The 16,777-nt window shown below is 45.1% G+C and overlaps 1 protein-coding gene across 3 annotated transcripts; it reads left to right on the top strand.

Moving 5' to 3' along the window:
* The first annotated feature begins 19 nt into the window (after positions 1–19).
* stox2a (storkhead box 2a) lies at positions 20–16,561 on the top strand. Of its 3 annotated transcripts, XM_086081746.1 has the most exons (5): positions 20–509; positions 8,639–8,791; positions 10,789–13,339; positions 15,767–15,986; positions 16,370–16,561. In XM_086081746.1, exons 1-4 carry the CDS (start codon positions 173–175, stop codon positions 15,972–15,974), a joined length of 3,249 nt encoding a protein of 1,082 aa, XP_085937872.1. In that variant the 5' UTR covers positions 20–172; the 3' UTR covers positions 15,975–15,986; positions 16,370–16,561. The 3 variants fall into 3 exon arrangements, with proteins under 3 accessions (XP_085937872.1, XP_085937871.1, XP_085937873.1); XM_086081745.1 differs by having other exon boundaries at positions 15,767–16,561; XM_086081747.1 differs by lacking the exon at positions 20–509 and adding an exon at positions 5,962–6,915 and having other exon boundaries at positions 15,767–16,561.
* Positions 16,562–16,777: the final 216 nt, after the last annotated feature.

Here is a 16,777-nt window from a genome sequence, read left to right as displayed (position 1 = left end):
CAAATGCACCAACGGCGGCTCACGCTACTGTTTGGTTGCTCTTTTTTCCCTTCAAATTCAACCTAAATATTCTCCACAAACAACTGAAATTTATTTGGAAGAAACTTGTAGAAAAAAGTTTTGACAAAATGGAGCCATTTCGGAGCCGGGTTTGCGACTGTGAACTTCGGTGATGGACAAGGTGCTCGGGATCGCCCCGCACTCGCTGGCCGTGGTGCTGTCGAGGTTGAGCGGCCACCGTGAAGACGAGACCTCGGTCCCGTCACCGGTACCGGTACCGGTGCCGGTGCCGACGGGGTACCAGGTGTTTGCGGACTTCAAGGCCACCAACATGCGACATTTCTGGAACCAGGCGCTCACCCGGGCCCTGGCGGAGGTCTTTTTCCTGGGCTGGCTCGACGAGCATGTGCTGCTCATCCGCGGCCGCGAAGATCACCTCCAAGTGCTCAGGAACGGATGGACAAGAAGGACCCTGAAGGCACCGCCGGGCTTTCACATCACCTCCATAGGTTGGTCCAGTCCACCACACACTGATTTTCAACATTTTGCATCAAAAACGTCATTTTACCAAATTTATGCATCATCTAATGTTTTTTTTAATGATTTGTTATAGTTGTGTAATTCTAATAACGTAAATATAAATGATGTGAAATCAAAACAATTAGTTGGTATTAGTTGATGTTTTAATTTAATTTAATTTCTTTTTTATATACATGTTCGAAATAAATTCATTCATTCATTCATTATTGATTTTATTCTAATCAAAACTATTTGATGAATCACTATTTGATTTATTTATGTAATATATAGTACACACTCAGTAAATATTTGTATTTTTATATTTTATTTTAAATTGTATGAATAATAGAAACATTTTACATTGTAGGATTTAAAAATATATATATGTTTGCCTGTAAACATTCTACAATAAATAACATGGTACGAATGTCATTTAATTATGGTTGTTTTATCATATAAAATATTAACAATATTACATGTGTTATATTTATATTGTATTTTATTCGTTAGGTATTTTTATTTAAATAATCGTAAAAAGTATATACAGTACAATTGTACTGAGTAATATCTATATTTGCAAATTTTTACTTGAATACATTCTTAAAGTGAATTTTCCTTGTGCATATAAATGTATCCATCTGTCTGTCTGTCTTTCTGTCTGTCTGTATCTCATTACGTGCCCAATGTACGTAAAGCTGTTTGTAAGATGAATTGTTTGTGTCATTTTATATCCAATTTCAACATATAATTGTCATTTAAGATCATCATTTAGTTGTTCATATCTACGAATGTTCGTTAGTGGAATTTACGCGGGAACTGATCGGCTGGGTTGGATCGGCAGATATTGTGCATTTTATTGAACATTGGTGATCGGTTATGTCATATTAGCCAATCAATCAATGGTGTCACTGATCGGATCCCCAAAATAAGAAATGACAGTAAACACAATCTAAATCACTTTTAATAAGTTAAGTTTTTTTCTCATAATTTTTTCAAAGTTTCTTTTTTTTATGTGGGAGTTAACACCCCATTTTCCTTGCATTAAATGTTTATCAGTGTTTATGGGAATTTTTGGGGGGTTTAATTTTCACTATTTTTTTCTCAATGCAATTCAATGGGCGTCAATTATATGCAAATTTTGGCTATTTGTGGGCCAGGGTGGTTCTAAGTCCCGTAAAAAGCGGGGTTCGACTGTATAGCAAGTAAACATTTAGATTGGTCCATTTTTTGATCGGATCGGTGATTGGTTATCGTTTTTTTTTTTTTTTTAACTCACGGCTCCAAAATCCTGATCGTCTAAAACCTCTTCATAAATCGGACGTTCGTATCTCAGGGAACTGCTGTATATCTATATTGTAAACATGATCAAAATATAATAAAAGGACTAATTGTCAAAGTGTGGCCACAATAAAAACACAAGTAACCAGAACATCAATGAATCCTTTGGCGCTCGCTGAAATGATGTATCGTGTGACACATTACAATATAAATTATGGATCTTGTCAAAATTAAGATAAATACATAAATGATTATCTGCCCTAAATGTTGCTGGATTTTGGACACTATATACATTTCATTACAATACTGATGTGCTGTTTGTTGTTATTATTGGTTGAGTGTGCAGCAATACTACTCTAGTAGTACTCTAGTAGTAGTAGTAGTAATAATAGTAGTATGTGTGGTGCAAAGGTGGAAATTTGCGCTTGAATGGTTGTCTGTGTGGGAAAGCACACTGAAGCAAAACACTGATAAGCGCAGGAATGTTTGTCTTAGAGCTAATAGCTCACTAGCTAAACAAACTACACACGAAATGTAGCGTCTATGCTGCCGTGTGATTATTATTTTATTTTTTACTCACAAAGTACTCACCCCTATATGATGATGATACGTAAAATCAAATGAACGACAGACAGTGAAGAGTTTGCGCAATTAATATATATTAATGTAATGTTGATATATCAATTTGATCAATTGTGCTATACTATTGATAAAGTACTGCACATGAAATAATCATGTTATTTTTCTTTGTGTTAAAAATGAGGGTGCTTAACTCATTCACTGCCATTGACGTCTGTAAACGTAAAAAGTTCATTTGAACTATTTCTATTATAATTTTTTTCCCCACTTTTGCTAGCAAGGGTATGTTTTTTTTTTTTATAATCTTTTTTTTGTTGTTGAAAAAAAGAAACGATTATTAAAAATTAGGGGCGTCTTTTTTTTAATTGTAATTAATCGCATGACTTCAATAGTTAACTCACGATTAAACACAAATTTTCTATCTGTTCTAAATTTACAAAACATTTTTTTTAGGTTTTCATACTCTTGTTAACAAAAGTAGGAAAACATGTTAAACTAATAGAAATAGTTCAAATGAATTTTTTGACGTCTATAGCCGTCAATGGCAGTGAATGAGTTAAATGTAATTTCAACGCCTTTTTTGTTACCTGGATTTTTTCTTTTACAAAACATTGATACGGTTAAGTATGGTGTCATTATCAGTTTTTATACGGTTGTCTTTTTTCTGTAAAGTAACAATACGATGCATAACATTTCCCACGCTTGATGAATTAGTCTTAAAAAGTTAGCTGGGCTTGTACAAAAATATCAATGCACACCGAGCTGACCGAATTATCATATTGTTATCAGTTTGTGATAAATCATTTATACAGTGTTGGATGCTGATATCGATACGTACTGTAGTTGCTTCTCTAATAGTCGATTATCTCTCAAGCAGTTTTGGCGTTTTCTGCACGTTAGTCTTAAAGAATTCCTTTGGAAAGCTAACATGTTTTTTTTGGGGTTGGTTCATTATGTATCGATTATGTCGCAAGTAATTTTTGTATCACCCTCGCTAATTTCCGTTTGAAAAGCGAGTTGGATTCATACAAAAGTATCGTTTCAGTGCAGTGATACGATTTAATGTTTCTCTGCAATTCCCACCGCTTCTTCAAACCAGCGGATGAAAGTTGTGTGTTTTCTGTCAAAGGGTTTTTAGCAGTGACCATTAAATCCCATTAGTTGGGGGTCTTGGTATCCGTTGGCTACACAATTGAGGCAGCAGGAAGGAAAAGCATTTTTTTTGTTCTTGAAAATTCCCAGCGTTAGCCGCCTGGAAGGAAAGGGAGCGTCCCGGTACAGAATGACGGGAAAACCTTTGTCAAGTCAGGAATGTTCTCCGATACTTTCCTCATATGAGGTTTAGATGATGTGCTGTAAAAAAGCTCGAACTGCACAGCGGTGCCTTGAGATACGAGTGACCCGACTTGAATTTTCCATGATGCGAGCTGTCATTCAACTGTTTTTTCTTTACGATGAGAGCAAATAGTGAACAATTCCAGCTGTTTTATGCCACTCCCACTTGCCGTTTACTGTCAAACTAGACATAATATCAGACTTACACCTTTTCTTTTTATAACAGCCAAACAACTGCCCAAAAAAGTTCCTCCTAGCATAATGCTAATGGTAAATAGTAGGGCTGGGAATCTTTGAATGTCTCACGATTCGATTCAATTCCGATTTTTGGGTTTGCGATTTGATTCAGAATCGATTTTCGATTGAGAACGATTTTTTTATTCAAAATGATTTGATTGACAATGATTTTTGCTTCAATCTATAGATGTGCAAGGAATTGTAATGATCTACACCAGTCTGACTCGCTAATGCTAATTAGCGCGCTACTCGCGGCACTTTTATCACTCAAAAGAACGGCTCCACGCTGCAAAAAAACAACTTTTATTGGAATAACTTGATTGTAATTGTGACTTTTTACTTCTACTTTCTAATGTGGCTACAACTTAACAGTGTATTAGACCGTGTGGAACCACACTTCCCCTCAGTGGCCAAACCGGGTACAACATGAACAGCGCTCCAAATAAAGGCACACACAGACAAAGGCATTTAAATAAAATCGATTTTGGGACTTAAAACAGATTCTGAATCGTACTAAATGAGAATCGCGATTCTTATGAGAATCTGTGTTGCGGTGCTTTAACCCCTTAAGCAACCAACTGAACACAAATGGTTCATGATAATATGTCGTTTTTCATTTTAATTTTCATTGGACCTTATCTACATATTTTTTGTAAAGATTGCAAAAAAATGTTTTTAATAAAAACATCAAAGCCCCCTGTGTGTAGAGAACAAAGCATAAATATCGAAAACAATTTTGACTCTTCAGAAAATTCACCCGAAACATCGCGTCTAATGTACATGTTTTCATAAAAACGTCAAAGGCACTTCACTATGTTCTCAAAATGTTTACGATTTTATACGCCTGCTGTAAACATAAGCTAGTTTTGAATCTTCAATTAACCTAACCTACATCATTTTTGTAACTGTCGAGCTAAATGTAGGCTATATTTGTTTTTAAAAACATGAAAGACACTTAAGTAAAGAAGACACCTACACAAAACAAACAAAAAACAAAAAAAACATCAACTTGTTCTCATAATATTTAGTCTGCCCTAAACATAATTTAACTTGGAAACTTCTGTTTTTGTAAACATCGATCCAAATAAAACGTATTTTTATAAAAAAACAAAAAAAAAAACATCAACGACACTTGAGAGTAGTGTCAACATCGCAAACACCAACACACGGATTTGAACACAGAACCGCCGCGGCAACAGTGCCGGCCACGTGTTGACCGTGCTGCCTATGCTTACCTATGAACTTTATAGTATGAAGTGAATAACAATGAAGCCAAATCAATAAAACAGTCACATGACGTATGACATCTTCCCCAGCTCCTATTATGAGCAACTGCCACTTTAAGGAGGAGGAGGAGGAGGGGGAGGGGGGGGAGTGGGGCTCAACGAGGTAACAGCTATGAGCTCATCGGCTTGCGTCGTCATGGCAACAAAGGCTGTTGCAGCACTACTGAGGAATAAAATGGCTGGCGTGCTGGTCCACCCCCCTTCCCTTGCTCCCCCTCTTCCCTTTTTCTCCCCATCTTTTCTCTTCTTTAGTGTCACTAACTGGAGCAGATTGGTTGTGACACCACAAGATGCCCCCCCCCACCTAACCATACCCCCCCACCCCCCTCCACACACACACACACACACACTAAACACGTGCCATTTTGTGGCCACCCCTTCATAAAAAGTCACCAAGGTGAAGATGCAGCCAACTAACTTCATCCAAGGGGGGATTTTATTATTTTTTATTTTTTAAGTAGTCACCCCCCCCCCTCCCTCACCTCCACCCCGCACCCAGACGCACGCTCACACACACGCACACACACACACACACACACACACACACACACACACACACACACACACACCCTTCCTGGAGGTGCTGGGAGCAGCTGCAGCATTAGCGGCGGGAAGAGGAGCCGTTGACTGGAGTTTGCCTCCCCCCAACCCCCCACCCTCCCAAACCACCCCAACCGCCCTCCCCGACTCTCTCACACACACAACCCCCCCCCCCCACCCCCCACACACACGCCCCCTCCCCTCCACCCACCCCTGCGTTAATGAATGGATGCTACGGCTAACGGATCGCCGCCGCCGCCGCCGCCATCGAGGCTGGATGTCTATTCTTGACTTCTTTCTCCTTCTTATGCTCTCCCGTTTTTGGTTGTGTTTTTTATCTCCCTCCCCGCCCTTTACTCGTGTTTGTCAGGGGTGGAGAGAGAGAGAAAAGAAGGACGACGGGGGTGTCTCGGTGTGTGTGTGGCGGCGCTCGACGGGGATAAAGATGGAGGTGAACGTGGCGTCCCCGCCGCTCGGCGTACTACCATTAGGCTGAATGCAGGAGCTTTAATTTGGATGCTTTTTTTTTTTTTTTTTTTTTGTGTGTGTGTGTGTGCTGCTTTTCCGGACGACGTTGAGATATTGTCGGGCCTCGATGGGAAAAGAACGATCCTGAAAACGACACCCCCAACCCCTCCACCCTTTCTATTTTTATTAGATTTACCCCGTTTCACCTCCCGCCTTCCCTCAGCATCCTTCCACCCCCCTCCTCACCCCTCACCCCCTCCCCGCATCGGAGCGTAATGTGCCTCCCCACGCATGCAAATGGTGGCCGGGTGATGCCTCCCGGGAGGGAGCCCGCCACGAGCCGCCGCCGCCGACACCGCGCCGCCGTTCGTCAATGAGACGCACGCCGCTTCTTCCTGCCATGTCCGGTGTGCCATCGCTCTAGCGGGACGCTCGGTACCCCATGCGGGGGAGGCGCTGAGCCCTTGAGGTTGGTCCACCTCCCCCCTTGCCCTCCTTCACCCCCCCACCGCCCCTTACAAAAAAAAAAACAAGGGGGTCACGATGAAGAAGAACCGCAACGTTCGGCGGGCCTGGGCCGGCTCGGAGAAAGACATCCGTGTGCAGAAGCAGCACCTTCCTCCCCCTCCTCCTCCCCATTTCTCGCCGTCCCCGTCGAGTTTTCGGGCGTCAGGTGAGTGGTGCGTCACCTCGAGAAAAACAAAACAAAAACAAAAACAAAAAAACATTTCCATTCACCGCACTCCAAAAACGAGCTCAATAATAACAATGCTGAAACGAAATAATGTGACAGGAAATTTTGACTTGGAAAACGTAGCTACATAACTAGTGTGCACTAACTGGGCTACACTGGGCTGACAAAAATAACAAGAAGTAATAATGAAAATGACATGAGGAATACATGAGACAATTATCTGCCAATTAAAGTTGCGACAAGTAATCAATTAATCAACAACTAACTGATTAAGAGACCTTGTTTAATTTCAAATTTTGCAAATTTCAGCCTCTTATCAATAAATATTCTCAGATCTCTTGAGTCCTCCATGGAAGCAGACTGATTAGGGATAATCTTTGTCTTTTCTTTTTCATTTCAAAATAAGATATTTGCAAACACCTGCTTTTACTTTGGAAAACAATGATCAACATGTTTGCAGACTTTCTGACAGTTTGAAATGATGTCCTGTTTTTTGAATAAAGGAATGGAAATTTAAGAATTGTTTATCCTATTCATAGATTCATAGAAAGAATAATCAATTATTGAAATATTAGTTAGTTGCAGCCCTACTTTCAATGGAACTGGACATTTTGATTTGGCAAACATATTCAAAACCGGCCGCCGAAATAGTGTAGCACATACTCTGTTCAATACTTCCAAAAAGTGGCAAATTCTTTATTAAAGGAATTAAATGAAAGATCTATTACATAATTTATCAACCAAATAAAATATATTTACTGCTCTACGTCTTAGTGAGTTACAATCACTCACTCTGAGAGCTCACTGCTCACCATGCATACCACCACCTGCACTCCTAAGATCCAGCAGGTTTTTTTTTTCCCCCTGCACTCCTTTTGGCTACCTATTTTGAACCTTGCAACTGTGCAACTATATTAAACGGTACAGTTTGTTATCTATGTAGTTGTAGGATTTTCCTCAACTTTGCAAATGAGAATTTGTTCTTGCCTTACCTGTATAAATGAAATGCAAAAAAAAAATAATTCATAAATAAAAAGATAAGATTGTTAAGCAAGTGAAATGCTCTTGCACATAAACTTGCCCCGTAAGAAGAAATACCTTGGTCGAAAACAGCAAGCATATCTTGCCGTGATTTAAGATGTTTAATCTTGGTTAGATTTGTACTGCGTACACTTCTACAAAAGAGCCTAAGAATAGCATTATTGTGTAGCCCTCATACAAGCTTGTGGTGTTTACTCCAAAGTGTGCACGTGAGCTATGTTGGTTGAGATGAGGACATTACGTCATGGCGTTGCTCCACTGACCATCCAGCGTGGTGTCGTTTGAGGTTGTATAGTAGGGTTAGGAAGGGGGGGGGGGGTTACGATTACGGAGTGCAGGATGACTTCAGTGCTCGTGATGCCACGCCGAAGCTCGCTCAATTTGACAAAGGCGACAGCACGTGGCGCGCGTGTGCCAAGTTCTCATTGTCGAATGTTGCCGCAGCAGCTAACACACAAACAGGAAGCTGAGAGAGAGGAGAGAGAGAGAGAGAGAGAGAGAGAGAGAGAGAGTGAAACAGAGAGAGGACGAGGTGGAGCTAGAACCGTTTGACCATTACGTCATCGCTTTTCTCACTCACCGAGCCATGCTTTTTCCTTTCTCTCTCTCTCTCTCTCTCTCTCTCTCTCTCTCTCTCTTGCTCGCTCGCTCTCCCTGGCAGGTGACGTGTCGCCCATCAGCATGTCGCCCATCAGCCAGTCACAGTTCATCCCGCTGGGCGAGATCCTGTGCCTGGCCATCTCGGCCATGAACGCCGCGCACAAGCCCGTCAGCCAGGAGGCTCTGGTGGAGCACCTCACTGCCAGCTTCCCGGGTAAGTTGCTACCACACACATGAAATTACAATAGTACCGAAACGAGAGAAGCGTTGCTTATGAAGTATGATACATTTTCTGCAGCGTTAGTGCTCATCTGGGTCACGGCGAACTGGAGTTCGAGAACGAGAGTTGCTCAACTTGGCATTTCGAATCATGCAGCTAAGACGCTGACTCAACTCAACAATCGCAATCGCTGTTTCCTTAAGATGGAACCCAGATAGAATGAAACCAGCAACGGCCCCAGAATTGAGCCCTGCGGAACCCCAATGCGTTTCGTTACACACGATGTCACTTCATATTGCACATATTCGTCCGGCCGTTTTCTTTTTTTGTGCTCGACGTAGTTGGTATGAAGGGATTACAGCAAAGAAATCGCATGACGTACGATCACAAATGGTTGCAAGTTCACAAAACCTATTACCTCCAAGTTACAGTAGTCCTTTTTAAGGAGACTCCAAAAATGGCACGTTCCAAACTCCATGCTGCGTGATTTACAGTGAGACTCAGACTTCAGTGAGTCAGGCTTCTTTGGTGGTTGCGCACAAATTAAATTTCCAGGTTAAAGGTGTGTGTGTGTGTGTGTCAGAAGTCTGGATGGGAGAATGCACACACGTAAAAAAGTACGCAAGCCATCCGCGAACAAAAAAAAAGAGGCACGAATGGATCAATAGCTAACGTGGCATTCTGTGGCTCTACTCTGCGCTTCTTCTTGTCAAACACATACAGACAGACCCAAATGCATGATACTAATATGTTAATAATTTTGAACTCTGAAAATATTTACTTTTTCAACAAAACGGCAGCATGATGTCAGCACATATTTTTTTTATGGTCAGGCGATTTGGGTTCAAAGTTTGGTTCGGGAAACTCTCAATTGTAAGGTAAAGATGTGAATGTGAATTCTCGTTTGTTTATATGTGCTCTGCGATAGATCCGATAGATAGAGCTTGTTTACCTGCCAGTTGATTAGAAGCACCTGTGGCGAAAGCCAAACTGTGGCAGGGTTTTTTTTATGTTCTGGACCTAAATTTGGCACCTCTCCATCTCCTGCCACAAATCAGATGGCACAGACTCCAGCTCATCCACAACTCTAATGAGGACAAGCAGTGTAGAAAAATGGATGGATGTTATGGCTTTGGAGTAGCTTTATATGCGATAAACTGGCAAACAGTCCTGCCTCTCTTGGCAAAAGTCAGCTTGGATAGATTCTGGTTCACCTGTGACCCAAATGAGAACAAACATTCCAGAAAATTGATGGATGAATGGTATCGAATTGGATAGGGCTGTCATTATCGAGTCTTTTTTAAAATCGAACATCCAGCCCCACCCCTTTCTTCTTCTTTTTTTAAACTAAGGTTGAACGTGAATTGAATTGAGTGGATATAACTACTCATTGTCTTCTGTATGCATTATTGAACACCAACAAAATAAGCCTATGCCTAACGGTTAGCAATCGCGATTAGCATTAGCGCGCTAGCGATGACTATTTAAGGAGAGCAATAACTACCATGTAGTTCACACATACATCATTACACATGTAATAGTCTACATTGCGCAAACATCTTAAAAGTCACTTGCAGACGATGCTTCAACAATAGTTCATGAGTAAAAGTGGAGCCAAGGTGCTTGTTAGCTACAATGAGCTCAACAACATCCTGTCCACTATGTGAGCATGCAAAAAAAATGTAGAAACATGGACGGCGGCGCAAACATTGTTCTGGCGGAACTTCGAGGCAGACATTTTTAGTCGACCTATTTTTAAAGTCGACTTATCCGACTTGGTCGACTTTTTTTCCCTAGCACTAGTATTGGAGTAGCTTTAACCGCAATAAACTGGCACCCAGTCCACGGTCTACCCAATTTCTCTCACCAAAAATCAAAAACTAACCCATGACTCAAATGAAGTAAAGCTACAGGTTGAGCATGTAGTGAAGGATGCTTTGAGAGCTACTTTAAAAAAAAAAAAAATTACGTATTGTGTGTTTTCATTGAAGGCGTACCGACACCCAGCTTGGAGGTTCTGCGACACACCCTTAACATGCTGGTGCGAGAAAGGAAGATCTACCCGACTCCAGAGGGCTACTTCATCGTCACACCTCAGACCTACTTCATCACGCCGTCTCTCATCCGAAGCAACAACAAGTGGTACCACCTGGACGACCGGCTGCAGGAGCGACAGGCGCACCCGCAACCTCAGCAGTGTACTTCGCCCAAGTCGGGTAACGTCACGCCATCCACGCCCGGTTGCCTGTCGGAGAGGACCTCCCGCAAGAATCACAATGACTCGTACAACTCCCGACGCGAGGAGCCGCCCAGGCTTCAGAGTAAGACACCAAAGGAGCAGCAGAAGGCCGACCCCCAACCGAGTAAGACCCCGAAGGACCACGGCGGCGGCGGCGGCGAACCTCTGGCGAGCAAGGAGCACCGAGGAGAACCGCCGTCCTACCCCCACCCGCCTCCTCTCACGTCCCCACCTGCCCAGCAAGCACCCCAAGATCCGGTAGAGAAAAGCAAAAGCGTCACTTTGTTCCCTTACAAAACGGACACCCTGACCAAAAAGAAAGAGGGGAGCGGAAGCAGCGAGAAACAATCCAAGCGGTTCGGTCTCCGGCTTTTCCGCCTGAGCTTCAAGAAGGACAAGATGAGGCAGCTGGCCACTTTCTCGGCGCAGTTTCCGCCGGAGGAGTGGCCGCTGCGCGACGAGGACATGCCTGCCGCGCCCATCCCCCGCGAGATCGAGATGGAGATCATCCGGCGTATCAACCCCGACCTGACGGTGGAGAATGTGGCCCGGCACACGGCCGTGATGAAGCGGCTGGAGGAGGAGCGCACGCAGAAACACAAGGCGGGTTCGTCGGCGCAGCACAGCGCCCGCAGCCGACGGGGTCGCGGCCACCGGCGGGCCCCGCACGGTAAGTCTCGCTCGCACAGCAAGCCGCGGACCTCCCGGGGGGAGCCTTCAGAGGGTTCGAACTGGGATCTTCTTTTCATGGAAAGGGATTACCGTTTCTTCAGCCACTCGTTGGTGCGCTCCCCTCGTGAGGCCATGTACACCCTGGAGCGGCGGCGGAGCGGCGGTGCCACGTACCTCGTCCACAGCAACCCCAACATGACAGAGTCGTGCTGCCCCGTCACGCCCGAGTGGGACGTGTCCGGGGAGCTCGCCAAGAGGAGGACGGAGATGCCCTTTCCCGAGCCCTCTCGGGGCACGTGCCAGTCTCGGGTGCAGAGGAGTCACAGTCACAATCAGGACCGCAAGTCGCGTCACGACCGGTCAGACCAAGCGAAGGAGCGGTCGCGGTCCATGGACAACTCCCTTAAAGGGCCGTCGCTGGGCCCGCCGGAAGACTTTGAGGCCGGGTCGGACGAGCGCGGCCACTACTACACGGACGACGGCACCCTGCGCGCCACGCAGAAATCCGGCCACTACTCAAGGATCATGTTCTCTGCTGCTAAGTTCCACTCGGATTTCAATGTGCCTGATTTGGGGAAAGGGAGCGTGGACGAGTTAAGGGTCCGCAGTACGATGGAGAGGAACAAGAGCAGAGACAGCCTGCCGACGTACAATGAGCTCATGGGACTTTCTCCAAAGCCCGCAGCGGACGAGTACTTCCAGTGCAATACGTCAAATGAAACAATCCTAACTGCCCCCTCGCCTCAGGCAAAATCAGAATATGACACGTTAACCTCATCAGGGGGACGCCGAAAGGGCTCTCCGGCAGACCGCCAAACGCCTCACCTCACCTCTCCGCACAAGATGGAGTACAAGGAGGACTTGTCGGCTGCAAAGGGACAAAACGGCGGCGGCGCCGGCGGCGGCGGCTCTGTGCGACTGACGCCCAGCCAGACGCCGGAGCCGGCGCAGAGCGCCCGCTTGACACCGCACCAACACAACGTGGACCCCGGAGGGGGCGGCGGCGGAAGCATGTCCATCAAGAGGAAGGAGATCTTCAGCAAGGACACCTTGTTCAAACCGCCACACAATGCCTTGCCCGCGGGCTACGCGGACAGCAGCTACACCAAGTCTGGCACATTGCGGAAAGCCTCGCACGCCAAATCAACAGAGGCCCTCGACAATCCTGAGCCCCAGCAGCCTTCCAATTCAGCCGCTTCCTCGGCCTCGCCTGCGCTGTTACAGGGCTGCTTAGAGCCAACCGTCCCATCCGCCTCCTTTGACTACTACAACGTCTCAGACGACGAGGATGACGAGGAGGCGGAGGAGGACCCGCACAAAGAGTTGGCCAAGGCGGAGGATGGCAAGGACCATCGAGAAGCGGGCGGTAACGGCGGTGGCAGCGGCACCTCTGGGGGTGGCGTCGTGGGCGGCGTCGTGGGCGGCGGCGGCGGCGGCGGGGAGGGAACCATAAAGTGGCTACTGCAGCGGGAGAAGGAGCATGATCTGCAGCGCAAACTGGAGACCAATCTGACCTTACTCAGCCCCAAGGAGACAGAGAACAGCAGCAGCCAGAAGTCGGCCCACTCAGCGCGTTTGGACAGCATGGACAGTAGCAGCGTCACGGTGGACAGCGGATTCAACTCACCGAGGTACGGCCCCAACATACCCGTGGCTTCTGTTTCCAGGGGCGGGCAAACTCGGGTCCTCGAGGGCCGGAACGGAGTCCTTTCGGGTTTTGGAGGTTTCCCTCTTCCAACACAAGCTGATTCCAATCAACAGGAACGTTATCAGGCTTATGCGGAGCTTGCTGATGATCTGATCATATATCAGCTGTGTTGGAGAAGGGAAACATCCAAAACCTGCAGGGCTCCGGCCCTTGAGGACCAAGTTTGTCCATCCCTGCCCTAGCCCTGGGTAGTTGGTTGTTTTTTTTAAACCCCTTATACATTGACCATCTAAGCCAGGATTCACCAATTCTGGTCCTCGAGGGCCGGACGGAGTCCTGCTGGTTTTGGAGGTTTCCCTCTTCCAACACAAGCTGATTCCAATCAACAGGAACGTTATCAGGCTTATGCAAGAGCTTGCTGATGATCTGATCATATATCAGCTGTGTTGGAGAAGGGAAACATCCAAAACCTGCAGGGCTCCGGCCCTTGAGGACCAAGTTTGTCCATCCCTGCCCTAGCCCTGGGTAGTTGGTTGTTTTTTTTAAACCCCTTATACATTGACCATCTAAGCCAGGATTCACCAATTCTGGTCCTCGAGGGCCGGACGGAGTCCTGCTGGTTTTGGAGGTTTCCCTCTTCCAACACAAGCTGATACCAATCAACAGGAACGTTATCAGGCTTATGCAAGAGCTTGCTGATGATCTGATCATATATCAGCTGTGTTGGAGAAGGGAAACATCCAAAACCTGCAGGGCTCCGGCCCTTGAGGACCAAGTTTGTCCATCCCTGCCCTAGCCCTGGGTAGTTGGTTGTTTTTTTTAAACCCCTTATACATTGACCATCTAAGCCAGGATTCACCAATTCTGGTCCTCGAGGGCCGGACGGAGTCCTGCGGGTTTTGGAGGTTTCCCTCTTCCAACACAAGCTGATTCCAATCAACAGGAACGTTATCAGGCTTATGCAAGAGCTTGCTGATGATCTGATCATATATCAGCTGTGTTGGAGAAGGGAAACATCCAAAACCTGCAGGACTCCGGCCCTTGAGGACCAAGTTTGTCCATCCCTGCCCTAGCCCTGGGTAGTAGGTTGTTTTTTTTAAACCCCTTATGCATTGACCATCTAAGCCAGGATTCACCAATTCTGGTCCTCGAGGTCCGCAGTCCTGCAGGTTTTAGATGTTTCTGTCTACCAATACAGCTGATGCTAAAGATCAGGATCCTTATCAGGCATGCTGATGAGCTGATTATATGAATCAGGTGTAGAAACATCTAAATCCTGCAGGACTTTGGACCGCGAGGACCGGAATTGGTGAACCCTGATCTAAGCCATATTTTTGTTGCTGTTTTTCCCCCCGTCCTGTATAAGGTACCTGGTCGATTAGGTCTCTTTGGCACACATACTAGTTGAATCCAGTTAACACCGCGGAGTCCCTGCGTGTGGGAGCGACTAAGGCAGAATAGGGATCATTTTAGACAGGATAGACCTTCTTCCGCATCGGGCAGAAAAGGCTCCACGGCTGTGTACTTGATCTTTTTAGCAGCCATTAAATAGATCAACTGGCAATTTACAGTCTTCTGATGGCTACTGCTACTATAGCGAGCATTAAGACAAAAAGACGTGAGAAGAAGTGAGCTGTGATTGGTCGTCGACAGCAATTGGCAAAATGGCCGCCCCCTGAGATGGATAGCTGTATTTTGCTTCACAACGCTTATTCCACAAATGTAATATTAGTCAGAATGCCATGTTTAGATTAGTAACACATTATTGTCAAGAAAGTTTTGAGGGTGATTTCCACTTTAAGACGTTTAAAAGCAAAGTATAGAAATAAAAAAATAGCTTGCTAAAGTTACTAAAAGAACATACAGTGCAAGATTTTGGAAAATTTGTTGAATGAAAAAAGTGTCGTTTTTAACCTGGATTTAAAACAATTTACACTTGGGGCTAACTTCAGTTCATCATAACAGCTAAATGCTGATTCGCCATGTTTGCTTTGAACCCTGGCTTCCACTCAGTGACCCGAGTCTGCTGACCTCAAAACCTTATTGGGGTTATATTTAAAGGCCCTTACACGCTAAGCTGTCTTTTTTTATGCATCGTCATAAGAATGGAAGATATTGATGTGGATGGGGGCGGGGTTAAGTCCACCTGGCATAAATCCCGATAAAAAATGTCAAAATGTCAAAACAACTGAAATGTTAAACATTTGCTTATCTTTGTTTGAATTTTAAATAACTCATTTTGTTCGCTTTTGTTAACTAACGTTGGTAGCTAAACAGTTGTGGGTAATATGCAACAGCAGCTGAATCACTTGATGATGCAGCATGTGGCTCATTATCCAATATTATCCTCCCACTGAGTCAACAATTGCGTGTTGACGTTTCCACTAAAAGTCTCGTCTCCCTCATCCAGGACGCGCGAGAGCCTGGCGTCCAACACGTCCAGCATCGTGGAGAGCAATAGGCGCCAGAACCCGGCGCTGAGCCCCGGGCACCACGTGGGCCCGGGCGGCGCGGGGCTGCCCTTCAGCTTCCGCGCCATCCCCGAGCCGCCCGCCCCGCCGCAGCCCGACAAACTCCAGAAGCCCGCCAACTGCCTGGCCTCCATCACCAGCGTGTAGACGCCGCGTCAAGTAAGCCAGGAGAGCGCTTTGACTACTTTTCTTTTTGGTTTTCTTTTTTCTTTCTTCTTTTCTGGTGTCTCAACACATTCAACATACCTTTGGACTCCTGAGATTCTTACTGGGACTGTTACAAACAAACAAAAACAAAACAGGCATGGCTTCTAGAGACTGTTGTTCCCACAGCTTCAACGAGAACCTGACTGCAAAAAAAACAAAAAAATCAAATAATAATAATAAGGAAAGGCCAGAAGACTTAACAGAAGACTTTTTGGTGACTTATATGGAGATTTACCACCGGTATTGGAAAGTAGTAGAGTATAGGATTCAAGTAACATTTGGAAGCTTTTTCTATCGCATCATGTCCAATTCAGTGTTCTTCTTCCCGAACAAAGGCTCAACGGATCAGCACAATGTGGAGACCACTCAAAGAAGAAGAAGAAAATGCGGGAAAAGGAAAGATTATACCGACATAAATCAGCTCCGGTTTGTGTGGCGCAATGCAAACAATGTAATGTATACTCCATACTTTTGATATCCTAATTATTATAATGGTGGTATTAAAGATGCTATGTGACCAAAAAGCAGGTTTGGACAAAATGGCCTCCGTCCTTACACTTGACATTTTGTTCATTAGCAGAAGAATTGTTTGCAAGTGCCCTGGGTGCTCTTGCCAAAAGGTCAGCTGGGATACAATCCAGTTAACTACGACCCTTATGAGGTCCTATAGAGGACCAAAACTGCTACAATTCTAAATAAATAAATAAATGACTAAAAGTGAGGGGAAAAAACGGATTTAATAA

The sequence above is a fragment of the Leptonotus elevatus genome, chromosome 8 (assembly GCF_054856555.1).
Source record: "Leptonotus elevatus isolate MCC_2025b chromosome 8, RoL_Lele_1.0, whole genome shotgun sequence".
Taxonomy (NCBI): Eukaryota; Metazoa; Chordata; class Actinopteri; order Syngnathiformes; family Syngnathidae; genus Leptonotus; species Leptonotus elevatus.
This window is presented reverse-complemented; position numbering and strand designations above follow the sequence as displayed.